The 25,962-nt window shown below is 45.0% G+C and overlaps 1 protein-coding gene across 14 annotated transcripts in view; it reads right to left on the bottom strand.

Moving 5' to 3' along the window:
- BTRC (beta-transducin repeat containing E3 ubiquitin protein ligase) overlaps positions 1 to 25,962 on the bottom strand; it is a 144,340-nt gene that overhangs the window by 103,461 nt on the left and 14,917 nt on the right. For 4 of the 14 annotated variants that reach the window (XM_090056459.1, XM_090056462.1, XM_090056464.1 and 1 more), the window contains exons 2-4: positions 20,853 to 20,921; positions 20,050 to 20,208; positions 5,589 to 5,696 (exon numbers count right to left, since the gene is read on the bottom strand). The exons of 2 other annotated variants lie outside the window; for them this stretch is intronic. In XM_090056459.1, coding sequence (XP_089912585.1) covers positions 5,589 to 5,696; positions 20,050 to 20,208; positions 20,853 to 20,921 — 336 coding nt within the window. The remainder of the gene's footprint in view (positions 1 to 5,588; positions 5,697 to 20,049; positions 20,209 to 20,852; positions 20,922 to 25,962) is intronic. 8 more of the 14 variants (XM_090056466.1, XM_090056467.1, XM_090056460.1 and 5 more) reach the window with 4 other exon arrangements.

Raw genomic sequence — 25,962 nt, 5'->3', positions numbered from 1 at the left:
CCCCAGTATTATTGTTTACAGGGTGCTTTGCTCATGTACCTTGTGGTTCTTAGCTAAAAGATGAAATTACAGCCCAGGATGAAGCGCTCAGGCACACATCCAATTTGTGTTTCCATCTCAGAAAACAAAAAGCTTCTGAGGCCCTCGGGCTGCCATTCAAACTTGGAGAGGCTGACATTTTTAACAGCATGAACCAGAGACTGGCAGAGGGAATGATCTAATGCATTTCTGACTTGTCAATCAAAGCGCTCACCTCTGCTGTCTTGTAAACAGTTGGGGGCCACCTAACTACATTCATAAACGGGGGAGAGCCTGCTGCTGGCCGGGGGGTGCCGGAGCCACCGACTCTAGCTGTTAGGCATCAAAATTATGATGCAGGTTTCGAATCGCGCTGTAAATAGCCTTCAGACACATTTCGCGGAGCGACTGGGAAAGAACCGGAGCAGGGAATACAAAGCAGGCTTTGGTCAAGTGCAATAATACCTCCATGCTGATGGGATCTTTTGACTGGACGATACGCTTCCCCTCTGATTAGATGCAAAACCGAGCCGGGCTAATAACTGGGCTTTAAGGCGAACTGCCACAAACTTGTGCGTGCAGCACGGTGACTGTGGAGCACGCACAGCTTGCTTTCTCTGGGTCACCTACCTTCGGCCCATCAATAATGCAATTATTACTCTCATTTGGAAACGCACTGTATTCTTCAGCGCTGAAAAAAGTCAACTTCTCAAACGAAATGCATGAATAAACAGGAGGAAGCTCGCTATGAAGTTTATGAAGGAAGCAGAATTTGGGGATGAGCTACTGGCCCCACACCTTCAAAAACCCATTCTTTCAAACTGCATCAACCTTCGTGTTGGTTATCATGGTGCAAAGAAATGGCAAACAAGTCAGCTGGAAAGGAAGCCTGCTGCTCTGCTGCCTGGCTGTAACAGGCTGTTGCCTTTGCATGATTTGACTGCCTCATGATGACCCTATCTTTGTCTCCCACCCTCCTCCAAAAAATGGCTTCGGTGCAAAGAGAAGGTGCAATGCAGATCAGTCCAGCCCCCCCCCCCCCCCCCCCCCCCCACCAGGCCTGGCAACCTTATAAAAATTGCTCTCATTTACTTCATTTGAAAGATTCTCAGGCTTTGTCCAAGCAAAGCTGTCAGGAGAAGAGAGGCCATGTTCAATTTGAGGAAAACCAAGTAGATCACGGCCACCTCCATAAGCAGAGATGATAGGCCCTGGTGCCTTGCTCATGATCAAGTATTTCATCCAAATGCCTCGATTACAGCAGATTGTAGGAATTTAGAGAGTACTCTGCAAAACCTTTAGAAAAAGGTATATACAAATCTCAACCCTCTCTCGCCTGCCAGGTGACTGCAAACTCAACTACAAGGAAACCAACCCTTGCCTTTGCTCTCCAATGGGCAGTCCCAGGATAATGGTTTGGGGTCTCCACAGAGATGCCCTGGGGAGTCATACAGGAGTGGGGCTGGCAGTGATCTGCAGAGGTCATTGTCTAGCCCTGCCTGAGACAGGATCAGCCCTGTGCAAATCAGCCCAGACAACTATCATCTAAACTCTTCATAAGAGTATGCCAAACTCTGTATAAGGGTATGCAACCAAAATCTAAACTCTACATAAGGAGCATTTTGGGGAGCTTCCCAAATTGCATCAGGTGCCTGGTCACAGACCCGGCCCATGGTACCCCACTGCCTGGACCTGATGCAACACTTCACAGTCATAGAAAATGAGGGTGTGATGGGACCTCAGGTCACATCTTGTCCAACCCCCTGTTCACCCCAGGACCAGCCCCAGCCACATCATTGATCCAATCCTATTTGTCTGTTATTTGATAGACCAAAGTTTTGTCTAGCCGGGTCTTAAACACCTCAAAGAATGGAGAGTCCACCACCTTTCTGGGCAATCTGCTCATGTTTCACCACACTCCTAGTGAGAAAGTCTTTCCTAATATCCAACCTGCAGGGAGGTGAAGGCTGCTATTCAATCCTCCTTGGTCTTCACTTCTCCAGACTAAATCAGGCCAGGTCCCTCAGGCTCCCCTCACCAATCCTGTCCCCCAGCCCCACCACCATTTTCATTGCCCTCCGCTGGACTCTCTCCAGTGTGTCCACATCCTTTCTGTAATGGGGGTGCACAACTGGACACAGGACTCCAGATGTAGCCTCCTCAATGCTGAATAGAGGGGAAGAATTACTGTCCTCTGTCTGCTGGCAACTCTCCTACCGATGCAGCCCAGGATGCCGATTCAGCCTTCTTGGCACCAAGGGTGCACTGCTGGCTCCTATCCATCTTCTTGTCCCCTGTCCCCCCAGGTCCTTTTCTGCAGAGCTGCTGCCCAGTCCACCACAGTGCAGGGGATTTCTCCCTCTTAAGTGCAGGACTTTCCACTTGTCCTTGTCGAACCTCAGATTTCTTTTGGCCCAGTCCTCCAGAGTGTCCAGGTCTCTCTGAGTCCTAGCCCTGCTTGTCGAAGAGTCAAACAACAAAACAAATGGGCAGGAGCACTCTCCCCCGCAAACTTGCTGTGTGACCTCAGGCAATTTCTTGAAACACGCTGCTTCTCTCTCTGCTCATCTGTACACTGGGAACAACAATGCCTCACAAATATTTTGAACTCCACAAATCTTCACCACTAAGAAGGGGGAACCTTATTACTAAATACCTTTTATACAGTTATTTTGGGGAAATATTCAATAGAATAATGTTTGGCATATTCAGCCTTTGGCCTATTTAACTCTTGTAACCTTGAATCTTGTAAACACACAGCATTTTGATAGGATGACTGCTTTTGTACTGAGTTTAATTTTCAGCCATGATGCAAAAGCATTAATATCTACCAGTGTGTACAAAAACTTTCAAGAGATTTGTTTTCACAGAATTCTGCTCACAACAATTTTTATTCTGCAAATATGATTTCTCTGTTGCACTGGAGGATAACACCTGGGAAGACCTGGGATCCTGGCTTGTTCTCCATGGACAATACAGGCTCCAGGAAAGAGTAGGAAATTGGCTCTTTTTTCATTGCTAAAATTTCCTTCTCATTCCTTACCTGCAAACGCTGTCATCCAGCTGCGGGCCTCCCTCAAAGATGACCTGCCTTTCCGTGGTGTAAGCAAAGCACTTGGGGATCTTCTGAGATTTAAAGGCACCGGAGAAATATATGAATCCTAATGTTTATTCCCCCCACCTTATATCTGACCTCCCACTCCAACATCGCAACTGCTGTGATGCCACAAAGGACTGTCAAAGGGAATTAAGGAACTCTATGTTCCTGATTTCCCACGTCCGTCCTTGGTAATAAACACACAGAAAAGAGAAACATGGAAGTTATCTGACAGATCAACAGAACTGTCTCTAAATCGACTATTTGCCAACGTTTCCCACGAGGCGTCAGCAGGCTTTTAGCTGACAGGAAGCGCCTGTTTCATCATTTCTGTCTGAGCATCTCAAGGTAAGCATGTAAATAACTAGACAAATTCAGCAGTGACTAAGTGGTCTTCCAGATGGCACCTTCCCTCTTGCCATGAGCAAAGAACATTGATATTCTTCTCCAGTTACTTGAAGCTTGCTAGAGGAAAAAAAAATTAAGTTAATGTGAGAAAATGCTGGGCTTCAAAAGCAGGTCTCCAATGTTACGCTGAAAATTGTGCAGAAAAATTCTTGCTAAGATGATGGCAACAGAAGAGACAGCAGGCAGAGGTGCCGAGGGAAAGATCTCATCAGACCTAAAGAGCTAATAAGGGACAGGGGTCTATTCAAAACTGACTCGGAGACCTATAGCATGAGACATGCTGAGATGAGGAGTACTACGTAAAAGGTAGGCAGGCAAGTTCTTTGGGTAAATGCGGTATCTTTTATTAGACCAACTGAATAGTTGGGGAAATTGGTCTTTGCAAGTTTTCAGGTACAAACACCCTTCTTCTATGGAAAAGGTAGGGCTTTTTTCTTTCTTTCTTTCTTTCTTTCTTTCTTTTTTTTAAACTGAAACAAGGAAATATAAATGCCATCAAAAATAACAGGAAGTTGGAAGAGAGGAGTGGGTGGGCTAACTGCTTTGCACAAACTATTCTCTAAAACCAGTTTACCACGTTTGAAATTCTTTTATCAGCTGACAGCCCAAAAATGAGGCCCACCTGATTCACTTCAAGTGGGCAAACTACAAGGATGAGTAGGGTGCTAAATCCTGCTCTGCTCCTGAGTTCTCCTCGATAGAAAGTCCTCTCCCCTCCCCTTCTGAAAGCACTGCAAGGAGTCTGCGTAGCCAAGAAGGACTGACAGGACACCTTCCAGAGTCCATCGGTGCTAGTGCTAGGTCAGCTGGAAGGGCTGCTGCTAAATGATGCAAGACACTTAAGCCTCTGCTGGGACTGAGAACATTGCTTCCACAGCACTTCCTCATCCTGCCAGTCCTGGAAGCAGGAAACCAGACCCAAACTAAGACACAAATGTCTTGCATACGACTTTTGGAGAGGCAGAGTGACGCATCAAAAACATTTCGGGATTTCTGAGAGGTTTGGGGACCATCAAGCCGTGCTGCTGAAAAGCCCTACTGGCCACCACCAACCTGGAGACGCCAGCCCCTCAACTCTAGTGTTGACCCTGAAATAATCCATGCCGCTGTGAACCCTGAGGCTTGAGTTGCAATGTGCTGCCTGAAGGCCCTGGCTTGGGCCGAACCAGTTGTCTGCTTTCTTGGAGTCCAGTGTGAACGTACCACCCATGTGCCCAAGTCTGCACTCCCTTTCCATTTACATCTACACAAAACACAGCAATCTGGAATGGCCTGGGACCTGAAAATCCCATGGTTGCCTATCATCCTTTACCCCATATAAACAGTAACTGAATTTGAGTAGGACAGACTGGTTATTTGAGGCCATGCTTGACCACCACTGGCCTGGTAAAACATACTGTAAGATTATAGCGCTGGAAGAGTCATCTAGTCCAGACCCCTGTTCCCTGGGGCTGAACTAGATGACCGTGGCAGCTCAAAGTCTGAATCTGGCAGCCATCAGAGCACAAAGCAAAATACATTTGCTGTTTTGGCTTTTTATTAATTTGTGTGTGTTTTAATTTTCTATAACCAAAGCTCCTGGCTTACTGCTAACAAATCCAATTGAAATATATGAATGCAGGGCATCGGCTCTCATCATGGCACCGCATCACCCCACCATCATCTTCTTGTGTAAGGAAAATATGGACAGATAAGTTAATGCAGTTGCTGAATACAAGCTGGGATCATAGGCGACGATGCACACTGTTTGCAACGAATGTTTGCTGGATGTCAGCGGTATGCTTTTGGTACACCTGAGGACCAATGGCACAGTTGATGGTATCTGGCCAAGTTTGGCAAAATGATTATATTAAATCAATGTAATGAAAATGCCCTTGGACTGATCCACTCAGAATCTACATGAGATGAGGTTAATTACTGGAGGACTTTTGAATGACGTGAGGTAAGCACACAGTACGAAGCAGAATAAATGGATGTAAGCAAGCAAGAGAGAGCAAGAAGCAGACACACACACACACACTCACACACACAGAGGAGAGAGAGGAAAAAGAGAGACAGAAAGTACCTGGAAAGCTGTGAGTGCGCCAGTCCCTGGGTTATACAGGCATCGCAGCGAGGGCATGCTGTCCGCCAGGCTGGAGCAGCCCAGCCACAGAGATCTGGGCATAGAGCACTGCAGAGAAAGGACAACTATGAGATGGGACTGTATGAGACAGGATGGCACAGATTACAGGATCTTTCAAGGCTTAGCTGAACGGCAGCAGCAGAACTGCAGCTGGCCTTAAAGGCTGAAACATCCTCAAGAAACACACATCCCTGATCCGTCTGCCCCGCAGGGGAATCTAAAGACGCCAGAGGCAAAAAGGGGAGGGGACGACATGATGGTCCGAGACCGTCAGTCAACATTTTGCATTAGCGTGGGCACGTGTATTGAAGAAACAGACTTCTTTCCAATTAACCGGCCCTCTTTTGTTTCACACGTAGCCACCTAACACGCGTCACAGCGAATGATTCGGCAAGGAAAAAGAATAGCACATCAAGTGCCGGCGGGGAGAGAAAAGGTGCGGCGGGTTTGTTTCCTGCCCCCAGAGAGGGTGGGATAAGGCAAGGAAAGCCAGTAGTTGCCCAGAGGCAGTTTGCAAGAGTTCAGCCTTTCTACTTGTTCTGCTGCTAATTGCAAAGCAGTTAATACAGAAGACTTCACCTTTCCAAACGGATCTCGTGCACCAAAGGGGCCAGAGCACTGAAAGGAGAAAAACAGCAGCAACTGCTCATGGTTGTTCAAAAATGAAAGTACTGACAAGGTTAAAAATATGGCTGTGCTCTGACAGCCAACTTGTTCTTACCCGATTTTTTGATGCTGTAACTGCTACTGGTGGTGAAATGCTGATACATTTTAAATGGGCACCTATTTATGAAAATGGTAGGATGTGACGGATTAGCTACATGAAATCTCAAACCATTATATTCATGTCTGCACCCCCACATCATATTAAGCCTTTTTTAAGTGGTAGGGGGCTGGAAGGAAATTTGAGTGGAAGGGACAGCTGGAATGGCTATGAGATGGCAGCTGAGATTTGGGCCACTTTTTCTGCTGCTTTGGGAGGAGTTGCAAGTTGAGCTTTAATTGAATATGCTGGAGTTATGGGGCTAATCATAGAAAATGAGGGTGGAAGGGAGCTCAGGAGGTCACATCTAGTCCAACCCCCTGCTCCAAGCAGGGCCAGCCCCAACTACATCATCCCAGCCAAGGCTTTGTCTAGCCAGGTCTTAAAACCCTCCAAGGAAGGAGAGACCATAACCTCTTCAGGTAATCTGTTCCAGTGTTTTATTACCTTCCTAGTGGGAAAGTTTTTCCTAAAATCCAATCTCAACTTCCCTTGCTGCAGCTTGAGCCCATTGCTCCCTGTCCTGTCACCTGCCCCCACTGAGGACAGCCCAGCTCCATCCTCTTTGCAGCCCTCTGGCAGGGAGGTGAAGGCTGCTATTCAACCCCCTCGGTCTTCTCTTCTCCAGACTAAATCAGCCCAGTTCCCTCGGCCTCTCCTCACCAGTCCTGTCCCCCAGGTCCCAACCATTTTTATTGCCCTCAGCTGGACTCTTTTCAACCTCCCCACATCTTTTCTGTTGTGGGGGACCCACAGCTGGACACAGGAGTCTAGATGTGGCCTCCCCAGTGATGAATAGAGGGAAGAATCACTGCCCTCCATCTGCTGGCAACACTCCTCCCAATGCAGCCCAGGATGCTGGTAGCCTTCTTGGCACCAAGGGCAGACTGCTGATTTGTTCATCTTGGAATGGGCAGAAAGAAGATGGCTTTTATCTGGTCCACAATTTGCTACCACTTGGACCAAACTGCCATTAGGCACTGTTAGTCCACGTCACTAGGACACATTGCTCCAGCCGACGCTCCTCCTCCAAAAATAAGTCATATTTGAAAAATTCACCAGAGCACATCATCTACAAACACCTGCATTTGAGGAGCATCTGTTACTGTAATGCAATCTCACCTCCGTTTCATCAACTCTCCTCTTCACGCAAAGTCTCGAATCCGAGAAGTCGACTACTCCTTCAACATTAAACCTCTCCAACCCCACGCCAGGTAGAGAGATTAGCCCTCCTCATAGGCAAGACGAAGTGGGAATGATTGCCAGGGTATTGCAGCAAGCAGCTGAAACCTGAGTCACGCTTCCTCATCTGCTGCTCTAACCTACCAGACAATGCTTCCCTCCCACACACAAAAGAACTCTAAATCCCAATTATCTTCCCCCAGGCAAAAAACTCTACTTTATAACTATTTATAAAGCTCTTATCACCATAGCAGCCGAGCAACCCTAGTTCAAAAACCAACAGGGGCGTAAGGCATATATTTGTTTAAGCATTTGTCATGTTTTTGATATGCTAATTTAAATCGGTTTAAGCCCGTGTGTTCGGCCGGGTCCCCTATTCACCAGATCCATTTGGTCAAAGTGCTCATAGGAACGAGGAGATTAGCTACGGTGCAAAGGCACTAAAGCAAAGATAAACGGTTCCATCTTGCTCTCCAACCCACTTAGTACAGCTGACGCTGTAAGCTGCCTTGTTAAGTGGAATTAAAAAAAAAACTATAAGAAGCCCAGAGTAGAGGAGCCAAGAAGTGGGCATGTTATACAACTATCTAGAGCAGTGGTTTTCAACTTTTTTTCATTTGCCGACCCCTAAAAAGTTTTGAATGGAGGTGCAGACCCCTTTGAACAGTAAGCATGGATATTCACGTCCTGTTGACTGATTCTAGTCCTCTTTCGTGGACCCCTTAGACATGGTCTGTGGACCACAGGTTGAAGACCACCGCTCTAGAGATTTAAACCACACCATTAGAGAGGGGTCTAAGTATCGCACAGAGCCGAAGGCTGCTTAGCCAGCATACCCAACCGTTCAGCTCACTCTGTCAACCTGTATTCTTCTCATGCATTTCCTGGACCAACTATACTTTAACCCTTATTTTTCATAACATGGTACGAGAGGTTCATAGATTCACAGACTGTAAGGGACCTTGCCCGACCATCGGGTCCAGCCCCCTGCGCTAGGCAGGAAGGACAAGTGGGGTCAGGGGACCCAAGATAGTCCTCTACTTCTATGGACATCAGGAACCAAATCCGACCACATGAAGCAGAAAGCAAACAATTCTTCTTGTTGCAAAAGGGGTCCATATTGCACTACCACATATGTTTAGTGGGGGTAGTCCTGCTTTGACTAGACGAGGTCCCTTCCACCCCTCGTTTTCTATGGATTTGAAAAGTCTGGACTCTCTACGTTGTAAAAAAGATACTGAAATCCTACCTTCTCTCCTCTGAAGCTGATGCTATCCAGGGAAGGGGATGTTAGACATCCATTTCATAGAGCCCTGGCAGCTAATCCACATTTACTTACTTACCTATGCAATCTAGTAGGTTAATATCATTTCAAGCCCAAAAGAGAATAGACAATAAAAAATAACTGGTTCCTCGCCTGGCTCTTGAACCAGTCAGCTAGGATTTCTCTCATGTTCATAACAAGATTTATATTACTGCTAGAGATCCGATGTCGATTTAAAAAAAAAAAAAATACAGATTTGTTGTCTTTAAAAGACCAAAGGTGCGCTCAGTGGGGGAAAATGTCACTCCTGTACTTACTTTCTACCTTTTCAAAGAAGCAGAGACTCTAAATTACAATTGGTGACTGAAAGAAGCTTATTCACAAGCTCGAACAAAAGGCCCCAGGTGCTTCAATAGAAACAGCTTGTGTGTAAATCAGATGAGTGACCCAACAGAACAACTTCATTTACAGCCTGATCTCTGAAAATCTCAGCGTTCCCCATCCCCAGCCACCGACCAAGCTGCATGTCAAATGCTCGCTTTTGTCCTGACAGCTCCACAAACAAGGGGCTGGCCTCAGCATTTCCTGTTTGAAAACAGACTGACAAAATCCTCTCCTGAAACCGTGTCAATCTACAGCCCTTTTTTTTTTTTTTTTTTAAATCAAAATGGATGCAAAAAGCACTACGAGTTTTGACTGCGGCCAGATGGGAATGCCAGTATTCCCATCTGGCCGCAGTCAGAGCACTGGTCCTAACCCACGGCAGCAGCTCTCCGCTTCTGTCATTTGATTAGGACTTGGACTTGTGTGACAACTTTGGGACCCCAGAGTGCTTTACAAAAATTAATAAGCCTCAACACATGTGAGGCTGTTATATTCATTTTATAGATGAAGAAGTGTCTTACCCAAGGCCACAGAGCAAACCTATAACACAGCCAGAAAGAGAAATGAAGTCCCCGTTCCCAGGCCTCTGCTGCAGGCAGAAACACGCTCCCGCACCGGAAGCGTAGGAAAGGTGGGGTCGTGTCAGACTCATGAGACACCTACTTGTGCACCCTCCTGGCAGAAGCCTGGCACAAAATACCTAAAACACTTGTTGGTAACAGAATAAACTCAGCAAAACCGGTTGGGGGGGGGGGTTCGCCCCTAACACATTGTGGTTGGCATAGCTTCGGAAGCACAAGTTTATATCCTCCCTAATATAACATTTAATAGAAAATGTCTAATTCTTCCTTCAACCCTGCTAGACTCTTTTACATGTTATGGTAAAGATAGTCACTGGCTAATTAGGAGTTCCTCTTATCAGGTTATACTATGCTTCCTCTGATCAGTTTTACACCCCTTTGCTCTTGTATTAGGTTAAGGATATAAAGAAGTACCATATCTGCCTTCTCAAGAGCACGTGCTATTTCGGATAGCCCCATCACACCCCTTCTTGCCCACCATCTCTCTAAACGCCCATTCTCCGCATACTACATGTTTCCAACCAGTATATGGTGGAGTCCAGGTTTTATTGAGCCTCTCCAAGGGCACTGAAGATATTTTTCTCTGACCCAATGAACGCTCATTTTGAACGCAGCAACAAATAGATTTAAATTATTCAGTCCAGACCTTATCTCATATTTATCAATGCTGCATTTCATTTGCTATCATGAAATCCATTTACTTAACTCCAGTCAGTCCTGGTAATCCTCAGTTTTCTTCAGCTTTGCTTGACCTAGATTATAGTTTTGTTCATCCCTCTTGCCAAGTATTAATACATTAAGCACAAAACCAGGTCCAATATAAATTCCAGTGTTAAACCTTTCCCAATGTCAAAAACTGACTGTTTACTCCTACTCTTTGTCTTCTCTCTGCCAGGTTTTAAGCACTGATGACAATGCTTTACCTTGACAGAAAAAGCTCTCTCACCAGTCCTGTTATATCAAATTTGTTCTCTTCTGTGTCCCTGCAGTAGGTACTCGGTACCAGACGTCACATCATATTATTTTACTGTATTTTGTTAGAAGTCAGAAATGCATCCCCTTCTAGAAAAAACACACAATAGGCCTTACTACTACCATTATATTTTATCAATACAGTGCGCAAAGAATTTGTTGCAAGGAAAATCTGAATTTGCTACAGCATGAAAAAAGAAATCGATGATAGCATTTTTATAGTTGCTGTCTAGGAATACAGTAGTGTTGCAGATTTCCAAAAAGTCTATCTAAAGGCATCAATGCTGCTGAGAGATATTGTTACGGGATTAAAGTCTTTGCATAAAGATGAAAATGGAAGTGTCCTAAAGACACCAGTGAGATGCACAGCAATCTGGAGTGGAGGTTTTAAATACTGCATCCACTGCTCTGCCATTTGTGCACCCATAGGACTACTATAATACCTTTCATTTTCTAGGACGGGTAATGTGATGCCTGCTCACTCTCAAGTTAGTAGCAAAGCTAAAATGCAAAATCCAGATCTCCTTATTCTGCATTTTCAACCAGTAGAAAACAACAGGACTGAACAAGAATCTCTCTTCTACATCTAAGACCAGACCAAGCCCCTCAAAGTTGAATTCACCTTTAGTACAGGGCCCTGTGATTTGAGTTGTTACATTTTAAGTGCCTAAGTGACTGGAGATTCTCCTAACCGTGAGAAAAACCTAAAAATGTTTTCCCATCTCCCAACACAGTCATTAGGAAGGCACATAGACACATAATACGATTGCTGTCTAGCAGCCATCAACTACCTGGAGGATGGTTACAAAAAGGATGGGGCAAGACTGTTCTCAGTGGAGGCAGATGACAGGACAAGGAGCAACGGGCTCCAGCTGCAGCAAGGGAAGTTGAGGTTGGATATTAGGAAAAACTCTCTCAGGAGGAGGATAATAAAGCACTGGAACAGGCTCTCCAGAAGGGTAGCAGTCTCTCCATCCTTGGAGGTTTTGAAACCTCGGCTACACAAAGTCTTGGGTGGGATAGAATCATAGATAATGAGAGCTAGAAGGGACCTCAGGGGGTCACATCTAGTCCAACCCCCTGCTCAAACCAGGCCCAGGCCCAACTACATCATCCCAGCCAAGGCTTTGTCTATCCAAGTCTTAAAAACTTCCAAGGATGGAGACTGCACCACCTCTCTAGGTAATCTGTTCCAGTGTTTCACCACCCTCCTTGTAAGAATTTTTTTTCCTAATATCCAACCTCAACTTCCCTTGCCACAGCTTGAGCCCATTGCTCCTTGTCCTGTCGCCTGCCCCAACCGAGGACAGCCCAGCTCTATCCTCTTTGCAGCCCCCCTGCAGGGAGGTGAAGGCTGCTGTTCAATCCCCCTCGGTCTTCTCTTCTCCAGACTAAATCTGCCCAGTTCCCTCCGCCTCTCAACAGTCCTGTCCTCCAGCCCACCATTTTTGTTGCCCTCCATTGGACTCTCTCCAATGTGTCCACATCCTTTCTGTAGTGAGGGCCCACAGCTGGACACAGGACTCCAGATGTGGCCTCCCCAGTGCTGAATAGAGGGGAAGAATCACTGCCCTCCACCTGCTGGCACCACTCCTACCGATACAGCCCAGGATGCCGGTAGCCTTCTTGGCACCAAGGACACACAGCTGGCTTGTGTTCAGCCTCTTGTCCCCTGTCCCCCCAGGTCCTTTTCTGCAGAGCTGCTGCCCAGCCCATCCCCCCCAGCCTGCCCCGGTGCAGGGGATCGCCCCCTCCTCAGTGCAGGACTTTGCACTCGTCCTTGCTGAACCCCATGGGATTTCTTTTGGCCCAGTCCTCCAATGTGTCCAGGTCACTCTGAATCCTAGCCCTACCCTACAGCGTATCTACTACATCCCCCAGCTTGGTGTCATCTGCCGACTTGCTGAGGGTGCACTGCATCCCATCTTCCAGGTCGTTAATGAAAACCTTGAACAAAACCAGCCCCAGGACTGATTCCTGGAGCACTCCAACTTGATACCAGCTGAGCCACTGATTACTATTCTCTGAGCCCAATGCTCTGACCAGTTTTCTATCCACTTCACAGTCCAGTCATCCAGCCCATACTTCCTTAGCTCACCTGCAACAATGCTATGGGAGACAGTATCAAAAGCCTTGCTAAAATCCAGGTACACCGCATTCACTGGTCTTCCCGCATCCATAGAGCCAGCCGCCTCCTCGTAGAAGGCATCAGGTTGATCCGGCATGACTTGCCCCTGGTGAATCCATGATGACTCTTCCTGATCACCTTCTTCTCCTCCAAGTGTTTAGAAATGGATTATTTGAGTATCTCCCCCTGATTTCTCCAGGGACTGAGGTGAAGCTGACTGGTCTGTACTTCCTTGGATCCTCCTTCTCCCCTTTCTTAAATATGGGCACTATATGTTTGCCCTTTTCCAATCATCCGGGACCTCTCCTGATCACCATGAGTTTTCAAAGATGATGGCCAGTGGCTCTGCAACTCCTTCAGGTGCATCCCATTGGGATGATGTGGTTGGGGCTGGTCCAGCTCTGAGTAGGGCGTTGGACTAGATGTGATCTCCTTCAACCCTCATTTTCTATGATTTTATGAGTAACACTAAGGAGAGAGGGGAATTGTTCCATTTGGCCCAGTAGGGATCAAAGGGGAACGAAATAAGACTAACTTGAAGAAAGCTGAAGCAGAAGGAAGAGGGAGAGGGACTGTGAAGTCTATCTAGGCATGACTGATGTGACTTCTCCCAAAGCAGTGAAAGTCCTAGCTCTTGACTCGCATAAAATAGGAGTGAAAAAACACAATGGAGACTTGCTGTAGAATAACATCCCCACCCGTGCCTGCTGGGACTGGACTAGCTGTGACCAAAAAAAAAAAAAAAAAAATCTTTCTCCACCCCTCATTTCTATGGAAAGATGTCACTTTGCATGTAAGAGTATTGCGAGGCCTCTGGCCACCTACAATCTGTGCAAGTCCTGCGTGACACCCCTTCTGGGAGTATCACTGCTTGTATGCATTTTAAAAATAAAAAGGAAGGAAATGGGGCTTAGGATCTGTGTCCTGGGTGAGGTTATGCCAGCCACGCACACGGAGAGGGAAGCGGTCACAGGGGCATTGCTACCCTGATTCTGTTGACACCATGATAGACACAGCAGACGGCTAAATGACTTGGGATTTCCTGGGTGGGGGCAGGGGAATTCTTGACATTCTCCTTGTTTTAAAAAAACTCATCAAAGATCATCGGAAAAGCATTGGAACAGAGTCATAGGATTGCAGAGCTGCTCAACTGCACCTTTTGTCCCTGTACTTGGAGGGACCAACAAATGCCAGAGTGCAATTTATACCGAGTTGACATTTGCACTCCGTGTGCAATTTGCACATTGTGTCACTACTGAAATGAGCTTGTTATATGGAACATGCCAATACGAATCAGTTGGTGTTTGCATTAGAAAACGGTGTTCTCAGGGGACGGTGTCTATCGATAGTTGGACTTCAAGGTGACATACAAATCCTCAGCTGAGGAACCGTCGTCGATCTTATAGCCTCTCCCAATACATGCACATATACACACATGTAAGTAAACATGCACGCGTGCACATGCATTGAAAGAAAAAAAATGTGAACGCTGGAAAGGGGAAACAAGGAGTTTCTAGTGTTCAATGATTTAAAAATACCCATGCTAAAAATAAACGGCATTTTGGCACACACCTCATCATATGCTCTTTGCATCTTGGGGAAGGGAGGGGGTGCAGGGCAAGACCAATATAGCGTTTTCTTAAAATTCCACAAAAAAAGAAAAAACCTTGAATGAACAGTAAGTTCTACTTCCTTGAATTTCGATTTTTTTTTTAAACTGTGGATACTAGGCATACTAAAGACATAATTACTTGAGAGAGTCACCCAGCTTCCAAAGGAGCCATTTCAGTGAATTGTGTAAATAATATGCCTTTAAAAACACTAACATATGAATACAGATTTACCAGTTATGGAGCAGTTATATACCTGAGAGACCAGAATACACATTTAAAAAAAAAACAACCCATGCCTAATTATGAATTTACCAAAGAGACTAGAATGGCCCAAAGCAAATTAATACTTTTATAACTTTCTCTAAAAGTTTTTTTTCCGCTTTTGTTTGGAAATAAGAAAAATATAAAAGGGAAGAAATCCCACCCTCCCTCCAACAACTATAATCTTAATTAAGCCAAAAACAAAACCCAGGAAATTTATAATTACAGCTGACATTCTCTCACTAACCCAGGCTGCTGTGCTCTGAAGTTATTTTAAACGGGGGGGTTTTCCACCAAAAAAGATCATTCAGATTTGCTTAGTCAATGTCTTTTTGGTAGCATGCTATTGTTAAATTTAAAGCTATAAAATGAAGAGGGAACTACGGCTTCCTCAAATTGCCAGCCCTAGCTGATTGATCCTGCCTCAGAGGCCTGCAGAATTGGAAAGCAGCCGCTATCATAAATTTCTAATTTCTAAATGACCACGAATGCATTCACATCTTTGGCCCAAATATTTCCAAGTGCTTTCACGGGTTATTAATAAAAGGGGCCTCATGCTTCTCCTTCATTGCTGAATCTCAGTGAAAGCCTTAGTGCCACCCCAGTTAAGGGCCTTTTAGCATTTCCACCATTTCCCAGGAGAAAATTAAAATCCACGGGGCAACAATATATTTCCTTATTTATAAAAACACTGGTCCTGTTGCCAGCAACATTCAGAGATGGCAGCCTCCCACTCTTAACTGACTTTGGGCATAAACTGGACTTCTTACCCAGTCACTGATCATTGAACTCGGTTGCGAGAGTCACAGTTTCTCTTTCATGCCAACCAAAAGCTCATAGCATTTTTGGTAAACTCTTCTACACAATCCATCATAAAATTTTTCCCCCAGCCGTGTCTTTTCTATGTGGTTGTTCTAAACCATTTCTGAACTTCTGCAGTCGATCAGCTTTTCTCCAGTCCTCCTGTACCTTTGCCGTTGATCATAACTTTCCAGAAGGGATTGCATTGGGATTCCAAGTTCATTAAGCCAATTCCCTGAATAAATCCACTTTGCACATGTTACCCAAGGATTTCCTTACCTGTGAGGGATCAATTTTAGATGTGCAGGAGAAGTTTTTCCCCACCTGAAGCCAGCACTCCCAGCTGGAATATGCACAAGATTCCCAGTAAACCTGGTGCTGGATGACTCTGTAGAGACCACAACCTTCTCCAGAAGTCCTAAATATTAATTCTTGAAATCCAAGGAAGAGTCGGTGTCATAACCTGACATTTCCTCTGGGACTTCCACTTTGTCATCAGTGGATCCTGCCATTTCCATGAAGAGCAACTTTATGATCCACAGGGCATAAATATCACTGCGTGCCTCTGTGGAGCTTACCAATGCAAAAGCCATTTGCTTCGTTGAAGGTACTGCATGTAAAGGCTTTCATAGAGATATCCAAAACAAGACACTAATAAAGCAGTTGCATAAGTCTAAATACTACTACTACTCTGACTCATTAAAAGCAGCCTTCTGCACTATTCCTTAGTGAGATCTAAAGCACAAAACATATCTGAAAGTTTTAGAGTGAGGTTTTGTAATCAAGCTTGTACAAAAAACATTAGCCTTCCCAAAAAGGGAACACACAACCACTGCTAAGTCCCAACCCCAAACCTGCCAGACCTTCACAGCTTGCCTTTGTTTCTCCCCTCTTGTACATAATTGCCTCTCCATCACTAATGTCATATGCCTCCCATTTCTCCTCTTTTCCTACCAATGCCTCCATCCATTTCCCATGCCCCTCACACTTGTGGGTTCTTTCCATTTGGCACTAACCCGGGATGCCTTTCTTTGCCTTGCCAGCATGAGACATGTTAAGTACTAATTGCCCGGCTGTTGGTGCTGTACCCTTGCCGTCTGTTCTGCTATTTATATTACAGGAGAACCTAAGTCTCAGTCAGAAGCCTGCTACACCAAGGAGGAAACACGGGGCAAGTTTATTAACACCGTTAGGATTGGAAATCCTAATATATGACCAGAGCAGCGGAGGGAAGGGATGGCCTACAGGTTAGGAGCTAACCCGGGACACAGCAGACTTAAGCTTAATTCCTGAATCTGATAGGAAAAATTTTCAGGGAAACCTTGGGCAAGTCACTTATTATATCTCTGACCATCTGAGCATCACCTTGACTCAAAGAGGAATGAGGATTTAATATTACAAAGGCAGAGCAGCACTCGGAACCGACAGCAACAAGGGCCTGCAGAGTCACCGAAGATGACAGACAAGATGACACAGAAATTAAATGAATGGTGAGCAGAAGCCATAGCGTTCCAACTGCAGGATCTGAAAGCACAGAGGCTGTACAAAAAGAAGAGTCTCCCAAGGACAGGATGAAAACCCATCGCTTGGGGAATCTGCATAGGCTGACTCTAAAGCTCCCAAATTATGTACTGTAGGGAAAAATCCTGCAGTAGTGGGGAGATGAACTGGATGATTTATTAGTCTTTATTGTCTCCAATTTTGTATAATTCTATGCAATCACTTGGGATTATTGTTATGTTGTGCACCTACCACACAGGAGCGGTTTGAGGACTACTTAAATGTTTGCATAGCACTTTACATTCTCCAAGTACTATATAAATGCCAAGCATTATTAATGAGCTGTGTGTAGAAAGATTATTTTAACTTCCCTCCCAAGAAATCAGTGCATGCATTTTAATTTTCAAATAATCTAAAGTCTCTCTGAACCCATTGGAAACGCAGAGTACGCCTTTCTCAAGGTAAGGAAGCAATGCCAAGTGACAATATGACAAAATATCTCTAGATTCCCAACACTCTTCTTCTACAAACACTCGGCTCTAATGGAAGAATCCAGTTTTCACCGATGTCCTGGTTTTTATACCCAGTTTTCCAGCTGACTTGACTGAAGTACAGCCCATTAATATCTCAGCTGCCTTGTTCGATTATACTGGCCTTTGCTGGCACCAATCTAGTTAAGGTAGCACCAGAATTTCCAGTATAAAACATTTTTACAGGTTTATAACTTGGCTCTAAAAATCCTACTGCAAGGGACCGTGGGAGGCAGGGAGGCTCAGATGAGTGTGTTATATTACATATCCGATATGATACAATACCTAAAGTACCTAATGGTACCTCTGAAGTCCCAGGGTCAGTTTTAACTCTAAATTTCCTCGTTGAGCGATCAATACCCAGTATTTGCATTACTGTAATCAAAGTAATGCTTTGTAGGTTGTTCAGCCAATTAAGAGCTTAATTTGCCTGACTTCACAGCTTTATTTAAATCATACAGTATCCGTATGGCAAGAGGAACAGGAATAATACATTTCCACTGATCATCTTTATATGCACATTAAAACTTTGCTTCTAGAAACCAATTTAAGATAATCCTCAAAAAAGGTCAACAACAAGAGGGCAGGATGTTGCCAACTGATGCAATTTGGAGGACAAGTTTAAATCAAGACCGGGACTTGACACAAGAATTGCAAGTGTCTGGGGGGTTTTTTTTCCAAGGGATAAACTCACAGGAAGCAGAGAGAAAATTGAGCTTTACAAATTACTGAAAAGCCTATTTTTGAAGCCAACCTGTCTTTCTGGTCATCCGTATTGCATTTCCTCTAGCCCACGTATGTACATAATCTAGCTCTCCACTACAGCACAGCAACATTAAATATAAAAACCTGCTATTAAAGGGCAGAGGGTAATGGCATGAGTGTGGGCGACCCATGCTCAGGTAGTGTTCAACGATTAGCTCCAATTTAAATGGGCTGAAAATATGCAAATCTAGCCAGCCCCGTTTTTAGATAAAATTGTCAGTTTTATGGATATTTATAGTATGTGTCCAGTCTTGCAGAACTCCATCTTCCTCCACCTCATTTGTAATATAAAGTGCTTTTAGGCCACATGAATACATTGTGTTACGGGGATACTTCTCACGTTGTGTGCAAGCCAGGCAGCAGATCAATACTCGGCTACACCGAGGAAAAGAATCATTACTGGAGAACCTGTTAAAAGCACAAACACTGCTCCATTCTCTTTGGCTGAATACGTAGGTGGTTCTTTTTTCTTAACAAAAGTGAGTCTGCCTCAAAAAAAGCCCTGCTTTTAATGGACTTTTCAAACAAGGCAAGCTTTTACATGTAACCTCAAACCAAACCCATTTAACTTTCGCCTTGCTCCTACCATCTCCGCTGCTTACCAAAACTATTACTGTCTCAACAAAAGACAAGCCACCCTGCCCCGGTGAAATCATAGTGGTGCCATTCCAAATTCAACTCAATTTCCATGACAATAGGTATGGATGTCACCAGTGCAAGCTGGCAACTTTACTGAAGTCATGCAATAAGGAGAAGCAAGACTTGAGAGGTAGCTGCTTATTAGCAAACTGAATGGGAAGGATGCTGGCCATGCACACCGATTCTGCTAAATATGATGTTTTGTTCGGCTTGTGTCCCAGCGTAGATTTGTTCCCCACCCCTATCCCTCTGTTAGTCCCTCGCAGGTATTTCCCTAGCGGCTTTGTCATCTTTTTTGGATTCACAGTCCTAAACATCTACTAATAAACGTCTCTGCGTGGTCAGCTCACATACTGAGCAGTTACTTTGTGTGTGCCCATCAGGTATAACATGTATCCCTTCAACGTGGCTCGGAGCACAGGCACTTCATTTAAGTAAAAACGGAAACAGGCTGACCTCAGGAACAACCCACGCTACCCTCTCCCTATTGCCCAGCCCACCAGCGAAGGAAAAAATGGATGCAGTGCCCCGTTGGTGGACAAACCAGAGCTGTCACACCAGACATGGACTATGGAGTTGAGATCTCTCTACTGATCTCCAGCAGATGTTTAAATCAAGAAGGCATCAGCCTCCATAACCTAGCTTCCCTTCACTCCTGCAGAGGACTAAGGAGAATGAGAGAGGCAGCCACACAAACAGAGCGTCTGCAATGTGTTATAAATCTACCAAGACCACCAAAAGTTGTTCCTCCCCACTCACTCTTTCAGCGCTTGGAACCATTCAGCCCCACTGAAATCAGTGGGAGTGAAGGACACTAAGCACCCTGGAGGAACAAGTCCTCAGTTATTACTCATAGAAAGACCATCAATAACTCCACTCAGACCAGTCATAAACTGATCCCAGTTTATTCCCCTCCCCGCCAGCCAACACAATGGACTTGGCTTTTTTCTTCCTCCTGGTTCATAATGGCTCGGATCCTTTCAACACCCCACTTCACCATTTTCACAACCCTAGTTACCACGACAACAGGATGCAGCTTCTCCGTGTGCTTCCATGTTTCCATTGCCATAACAACGCAGTCATTCTGGCTTCCCACAAAAACGGCAACTTTTAGCTCTGTCGACACTGGGTTCTCCCATGAAGAGGTCTGTGCCAGGAAGACCTCTATACGTGCAATCTGTAAATTAAGAAGATGCTTTTTGGAGGGGAATTTTTCACTTGCGGAAGTGAGAGGCTGACAGCACACGTGAGAGCTAGGCTGTTGAGACATCTAAAGATTGGCCTTTAATAATAGCCCAAGTAATATAACAATAGGCCACTTCTGAGCAGGGAGTCCCAACAGTGTCAGACTGTGTCAAACTGCACGATGGTTATGTGATGTGAGCAAATGTCCAAAAGGGTTCCACCCAATCAGATCTGAATTAGGCTCTAGATGCATGTCTCGTGTGTACTAACCTGCTGGCCTTCCCATTATTACCACCACTGTATAGCCTTATGTTTGAAGCCTCATTTTAATTCTGCAGTTGGAGCGGTTGTTGAAGACCTCCTTTCATGATGCGAGCCCTTTCCCTTGCAGACAATTCTTACAAATCAAAGTTCAAAACAGAAGGGTGAATTCGTAAGGCTTGCGAGGAGGTGATGCACACAGAACATGCACACATACAAAAAAACCCAAAAACACACATACATGACAATGCAGGGTATTAGCTTGCATGGCACTGCAATTTCATTGGAACTGTACATTTACTTTACTTAATGAGTCAAGCACAGGTGTCTGACACAACCCCTCATGAGAGATGAGAAACAGGAACAGAGTCCAACCTGCTTTAGCCATGCTTGGTATCCAGAAGATGTAAGTTGGAATCCGTCTTTAGGCATGTGTATTCGGGGCTAGGAGAGAATAGACATAAAGAGAGACCTCCTTTTACATTTGGACCTAGCTAACCTAACCTAATTTCTGGCTGATTTTGAGCATGTTAGAGGTTTCCAGCCACATGAGCAAAGCTTCAGTCCCAAAATCAACACCTGCAAGACCGCTGCTCTGCTATCAGTCGCCTTAAGTATGCGCTATGTTTACAATGAAAACATTTTTCACTGTTTTACATTAGAAGCATGCTGGAACGTCTCTAATAAAAAGCCTGTGTCAATGCATGAAGTCCTCCGTCACTGGAGCCGTGGTGAACTAGCAGAGACCAGTCACTAGCATTTCCATCTCTGGGCAGGGTGTGATGCCTCAGTGACAAAATGCCAGCAGCCAGTTACACTACTGCTTCCACAGCTGCTACCCCCAGTGGAGCCGAACAGGCCACAGGGCAATGGTTAAAAGATTAAGATAAATGCCGAGGTAGAGACAGCCTCAGTGTACACAAAATGATGGTAAATATTAGCGCTCACCTGGTTATAAATTACATTTCTGAATTGTGGACACTAACCATCCCTTCCCTGACATTCTGGGTGCAACTGCTGTTCCCCGCCCCTACTGAATGATGGTAAATGTAAGAGTTTAGGGAAAGGCCAAATGTCCAATTTTTATGAGGGCGTGGGACACTTGAAACAGACACGAAAAATACACAGAGCATAGGATAAAATGCAGCCTGTCACTAAATTAGATTGCAGTCAAGTGGACTCCAAAGCAGGAGGGGTTTAGAAATTAAATAAGTGAAATCATAGCAATGCAGGACTGGAAAGAAGCGTCTGGGCCGGTGAGTCCAGTCCCCTGTTACCAATGGCAACTACATCACATAATCCTGTTCATACATTTATCAATCTCTATTTTAAAGCTGGAGAAGTCATGCCTCCACTCCTCCTACTGGGAGGCTGTTCCAGGGCCTTACTCTTCCAATGGTCAGAAACATCCACCTAATTTCCAGCCTAATTAGGACAGTATGTTCCCCTTTGTTTTGGAACCAACATTATCCTTGAGCTTAAATAGTTTCTAACTTGCTAACGTAATATTAGAGAAAGAAGACGGGCAGAGCAGAAGACCAGGCTGCACCGAGGAGACTACGGCCAAAATGGTAATTAATCCTTGATGGTTTTTCCAAATCCCAAGGTGTAGAACATGCCCAGTCCCGCACCTGAACTCAAGCCCAAAGACCAGGATCATAGAAATGCAGGGTTGAGACGGCGTTCAGGAGGTCAAGTCCACCCTTGCTCAAGGCAGGATCATCCCTGTCTAAACCATCCCAGAGAAGTGTTTGTCTCACCTGCTCTTAAAGGCTTCCAAGGATGAAGATGCATTGAGCATTTTGACAAGAGATTTATTAACACTGGGTCCCTTCTGTTGGCTTCAGTGGAAATTAAAATCCTCAAACGCCTTTCAAAAGCAGTAGCTCAGCTTATCCTGTGGGCTAACAACCCCATCACACGCAAGTTCCAATAAGCAAGATGGTGCTCAGGAGATATGGCCACGGGGACATGGCTACCATGTCTGTCTATAAAGCTTCTCCATCAGCCTGTGCTAAATCACATGTTTCAGTAAAGGCATTGCATAGCTGGGATGAAATGTCTCCCAAATCCTAATCTCAGCTCAGCCTCAAACAGAGGAGTGGGCAATTATTTGGGCCCATGGGCCACACGGGGAGTTGTTGCAGGCTGGGTCAGCACCCTTTCCCTCCCCCCATGCAACAACTCACCGAACCTCTGTGAGGGATGGGGCCATGAGTGGTCAGGGAGCTGGCATGAGCCTGCCGGTGTGGGTGCCAGGGCTGCCCTGCAGCTCCTCGCTTCCACCCCACTGGATGCAGGGACCCGGGGCAGCCTGGATGTGGCGCTGGTGGACGAAGCAGTGGCAGAGAGAAGCCGCAAGTCAGCCCTGGCATGGGCTCCGGGTCCTGCTTTCCCCGCACTGCTGCTGGGAAGGCCTGAGCCCCAGGCTGAGTGAACAGCCCCAGCCCTGGGCTGCCCCACATGGGGGGTCAGGGTCTCTGCAGTGCTCACTTTGGACCTGCCTGCCCCAACCAGGATGAGCAGTCGTGCGAAAAAGTGGGACCGGAGCCCGCGCCGGGGCTGCCACCACAACTCATCATGGCTGGGATGGGCATGGCTGAAGCGGGTGCTGCAGAGACCCCAGCCCCCAGCATGGGCGGGGGGGGCGGGGCTGGGGCCATGGCTGTGCGCCATAGCTGACATTCTTACATGCTCTGAAAAACTTAAGGAGCAATGTCTGGTGTCAAATATCTGGTAGGAACATTATTCAAAACCACATTTATCTGAAGCACATCCTGGAGCTGCCTTTCAGCATGATAAAACAGTAAAGAAACAAAAAAAAATAGTGTCGTCAGTCTTACAGGTAAGGTGCTGGGGGGCAGGAGACATGGATAAAAATCTCAGAACTGACCAAATGGTAAGGAGCTGCACGGTCAGGAAACAAGCCAAAAATGAAGATAATAAACCTCCATCGCAGGACTAGCTGACTGCTTTACACTGGTAAAGCCTAGAGAGGGATAATTTAAGTAACTGATTTAAGGCATGGTTTAAACCACTCAAATATTTTTTTGGAGCAAACATTTATATCAGGCCAGGGCTTCATAAAAGTAATTCAAAGAACTGTTTCGCTGAAACTTTAGATTAAAACGTGTCGTGGACTACATTATAAATGGTCTTTTTTATATGCCATTATTGGTTGGGTTTCTAGATTTTGATAACATTGTTAAATAAGGATAAGATGGCAGGGAGCAGCCTTGAAAATTAACTCCTTATTTTTTAAACATAAAAGCCAACTTTTCAAAGACTGGAATGTCAAGTTAGACTACATGCGGTCACCACATGGGATTTTCAAAATCATCTTAGTGAATTAGATCTATACAGGCATTGGTGAAGTTCTTTTGGAGAGGGATATGATTCCCCCCACCACACACACAAAATAGCTGCAGCAGCACAACTGCTAGTGCAGATACAGTAGTGCGTGTATCAGAACCTTAAACTGGTACAGGAAGGGGTTTAAATTATACAAGAAAAAGCTACACAGGAAGGGAAATACACCATATTAATTAAAAAAGCACCTTTTTACTGATACAACTGGGTCTACACTGGCACTTCTCCACTATACCAACCTAAGTTTGCATGTGAACATGCCCTCGGGAGCATATGTCCCACTGATGTCAAACTGCAAACTCTGATGGAAGAGGCCAGTTTAAGCCAAAACTATTCAGCTCTGACTTGTGGAAGATTAATATATTGGGTGGCTGGAATAAAGGACAAGCTAGACAAGTCAGTCACTTAGGAACGTAAAGCTGATGCCATTCTCACAACAGCAGATGCGAACAAGGCTCCAGCTATCTTCTGCGGCATAAATGAACAGGTTAAGAAAGGGAACCTGGAAAACAGCATTTTTAGATTTACTAATCATATTAGACCAACAGCATGTAGGGCAGCGATGTGCATTTGCCACCTGAATATAAAACAACTTATTGAGGTGCTTAAGAACAGACTCAGGCCTTGTCTGCACGCAAAAGTTGCACCAGTTTCATTAAAATCATCTTTTAAATCTCTCACTCATAAATCTTTCAGAATTACCGTACCAGTAATTTTGCAACTCTATCAAAAACACAATCAATTGCCTGGCAAGATCTATTCATTTTTTATAAACACTACTTATCCTGCTTATTGCTCCTGGTTTCATTATCCTCCAGTTGGGTAGCAAGTTCTCTTAATATTTTCTTCAGTTCTTCACATGGGACGGGAGTTAGACTTATGAGGGTGATAACTGCGGGAATCATTTCTCTCCTCCTCTGATAAGTGGCGCTACGCTTGCATTTCTCAAATCTCAAAGTCCTTCCCCAGGCCTCCGCGTGGTTTGTTTGTCTGTTGGTTTTAAACAGCTGCTAGTGGTACAGCAAATTAATTTGCTAACTCCTTTCTCTCTATTTTGTGCAGATTTTCCTACCTGATCGGTAGCAGAAGCTAATTTGCCTTCCTCACTTGTTCTCAAAGCTGCTGTTGTTAATTGCTCACTAGTATTATTATTGATGATTGATTTTAAACACGAGTTCACACCCTCTCTGACTTATTTGGAGCCCAAAATGTAATCTCTCCTTGTATTAACCTGCCTACTCTCCTTCTGATCTCTCTTCCTGCCCCCACAGCTCCCTCTGCTACCTATATAATAAAACCCTTCTTATCCAGTATAACCCAGTGGGCCAGAATAACTCATTTTGCTTTTTTGCTGCCGTTGGCTTTTCCCTGCAGTCCGTAGCTCATTGTAGTCTTCTTTAGCTACGTATTCTTCTTTTTCCATTTTAACCCAATAGATTTGGGCAGTCCCTAGCGAGATTGGGAACAGCAGACTGTTTTCTCTGAATGAGTCAATAGTTTAAATCCTGTGGCATGCCACTTTTCCCCACAAAAGGCTGATTTTTAGAGGACATTTAATTACAGGCCTGAGTTCCTATTTTCTAAGCCTAACACAACCCCTGAAGGCTTACAATATTTGAGTCACAGCTGGAGCTGTGGTTACTATACGGTTTAAATATCAGTCTCTTTACTGTGCAATTTGTTTTAAAAATCAAATCAGGCGCCGTGTCATAAACAAGTGCTAATTAAGTACTGAGCGGAAACAGGGCTTTTTTTGTGCAAGAAAGGTTCTTAAATATCTCTGTCTCCACTTTCATAGAAAATGGATAAATCCAGAGCTGGATAATTAGAAAACTGAAACTGCTACGAATACATGAAAGTCAAAATCTGGCTGCCCTCACTCCAGTGCATCTTCTTTCATATGAAACACAAGGAAAAGTGCATTAAAAAAGAAGAACCTGCTTGTATCAGTGTAGAATCTGTAAGTACTGGGATTTTTTTAATAGCTTCTACTGGCCTCAATCAAATTACATATAAAAGCATCTTTTTCAATCCAAGAGGACATCTCTAGCCTGCACATTTCAAACCTGAGAACAGCAGCCACCTCTCCCTCATTGCACTAGACCAACCGCTGGGC

The sequence above is a fragment of the Crocodylus siamensis genome, chromosome 7 (genome assembly GCF_052110815.1).
Source record: "Crocodylus siamensis isolate JL-2025a chromosome 7, ASM5211081v1, whole genome shotgun sequence".
In the NCBI taxonomy this organism is placed as follows: Eukaryota; Metazoa; Chordata; order Crocodylia; family Crocodylidae; genus Crocodylus; species Crocodylus siamensis.
The sequence above is the reverse complement of the archived record's forward strand: the minus strand, read 5'-3'. Positions and strand labels throughout refer to the sequence as shown.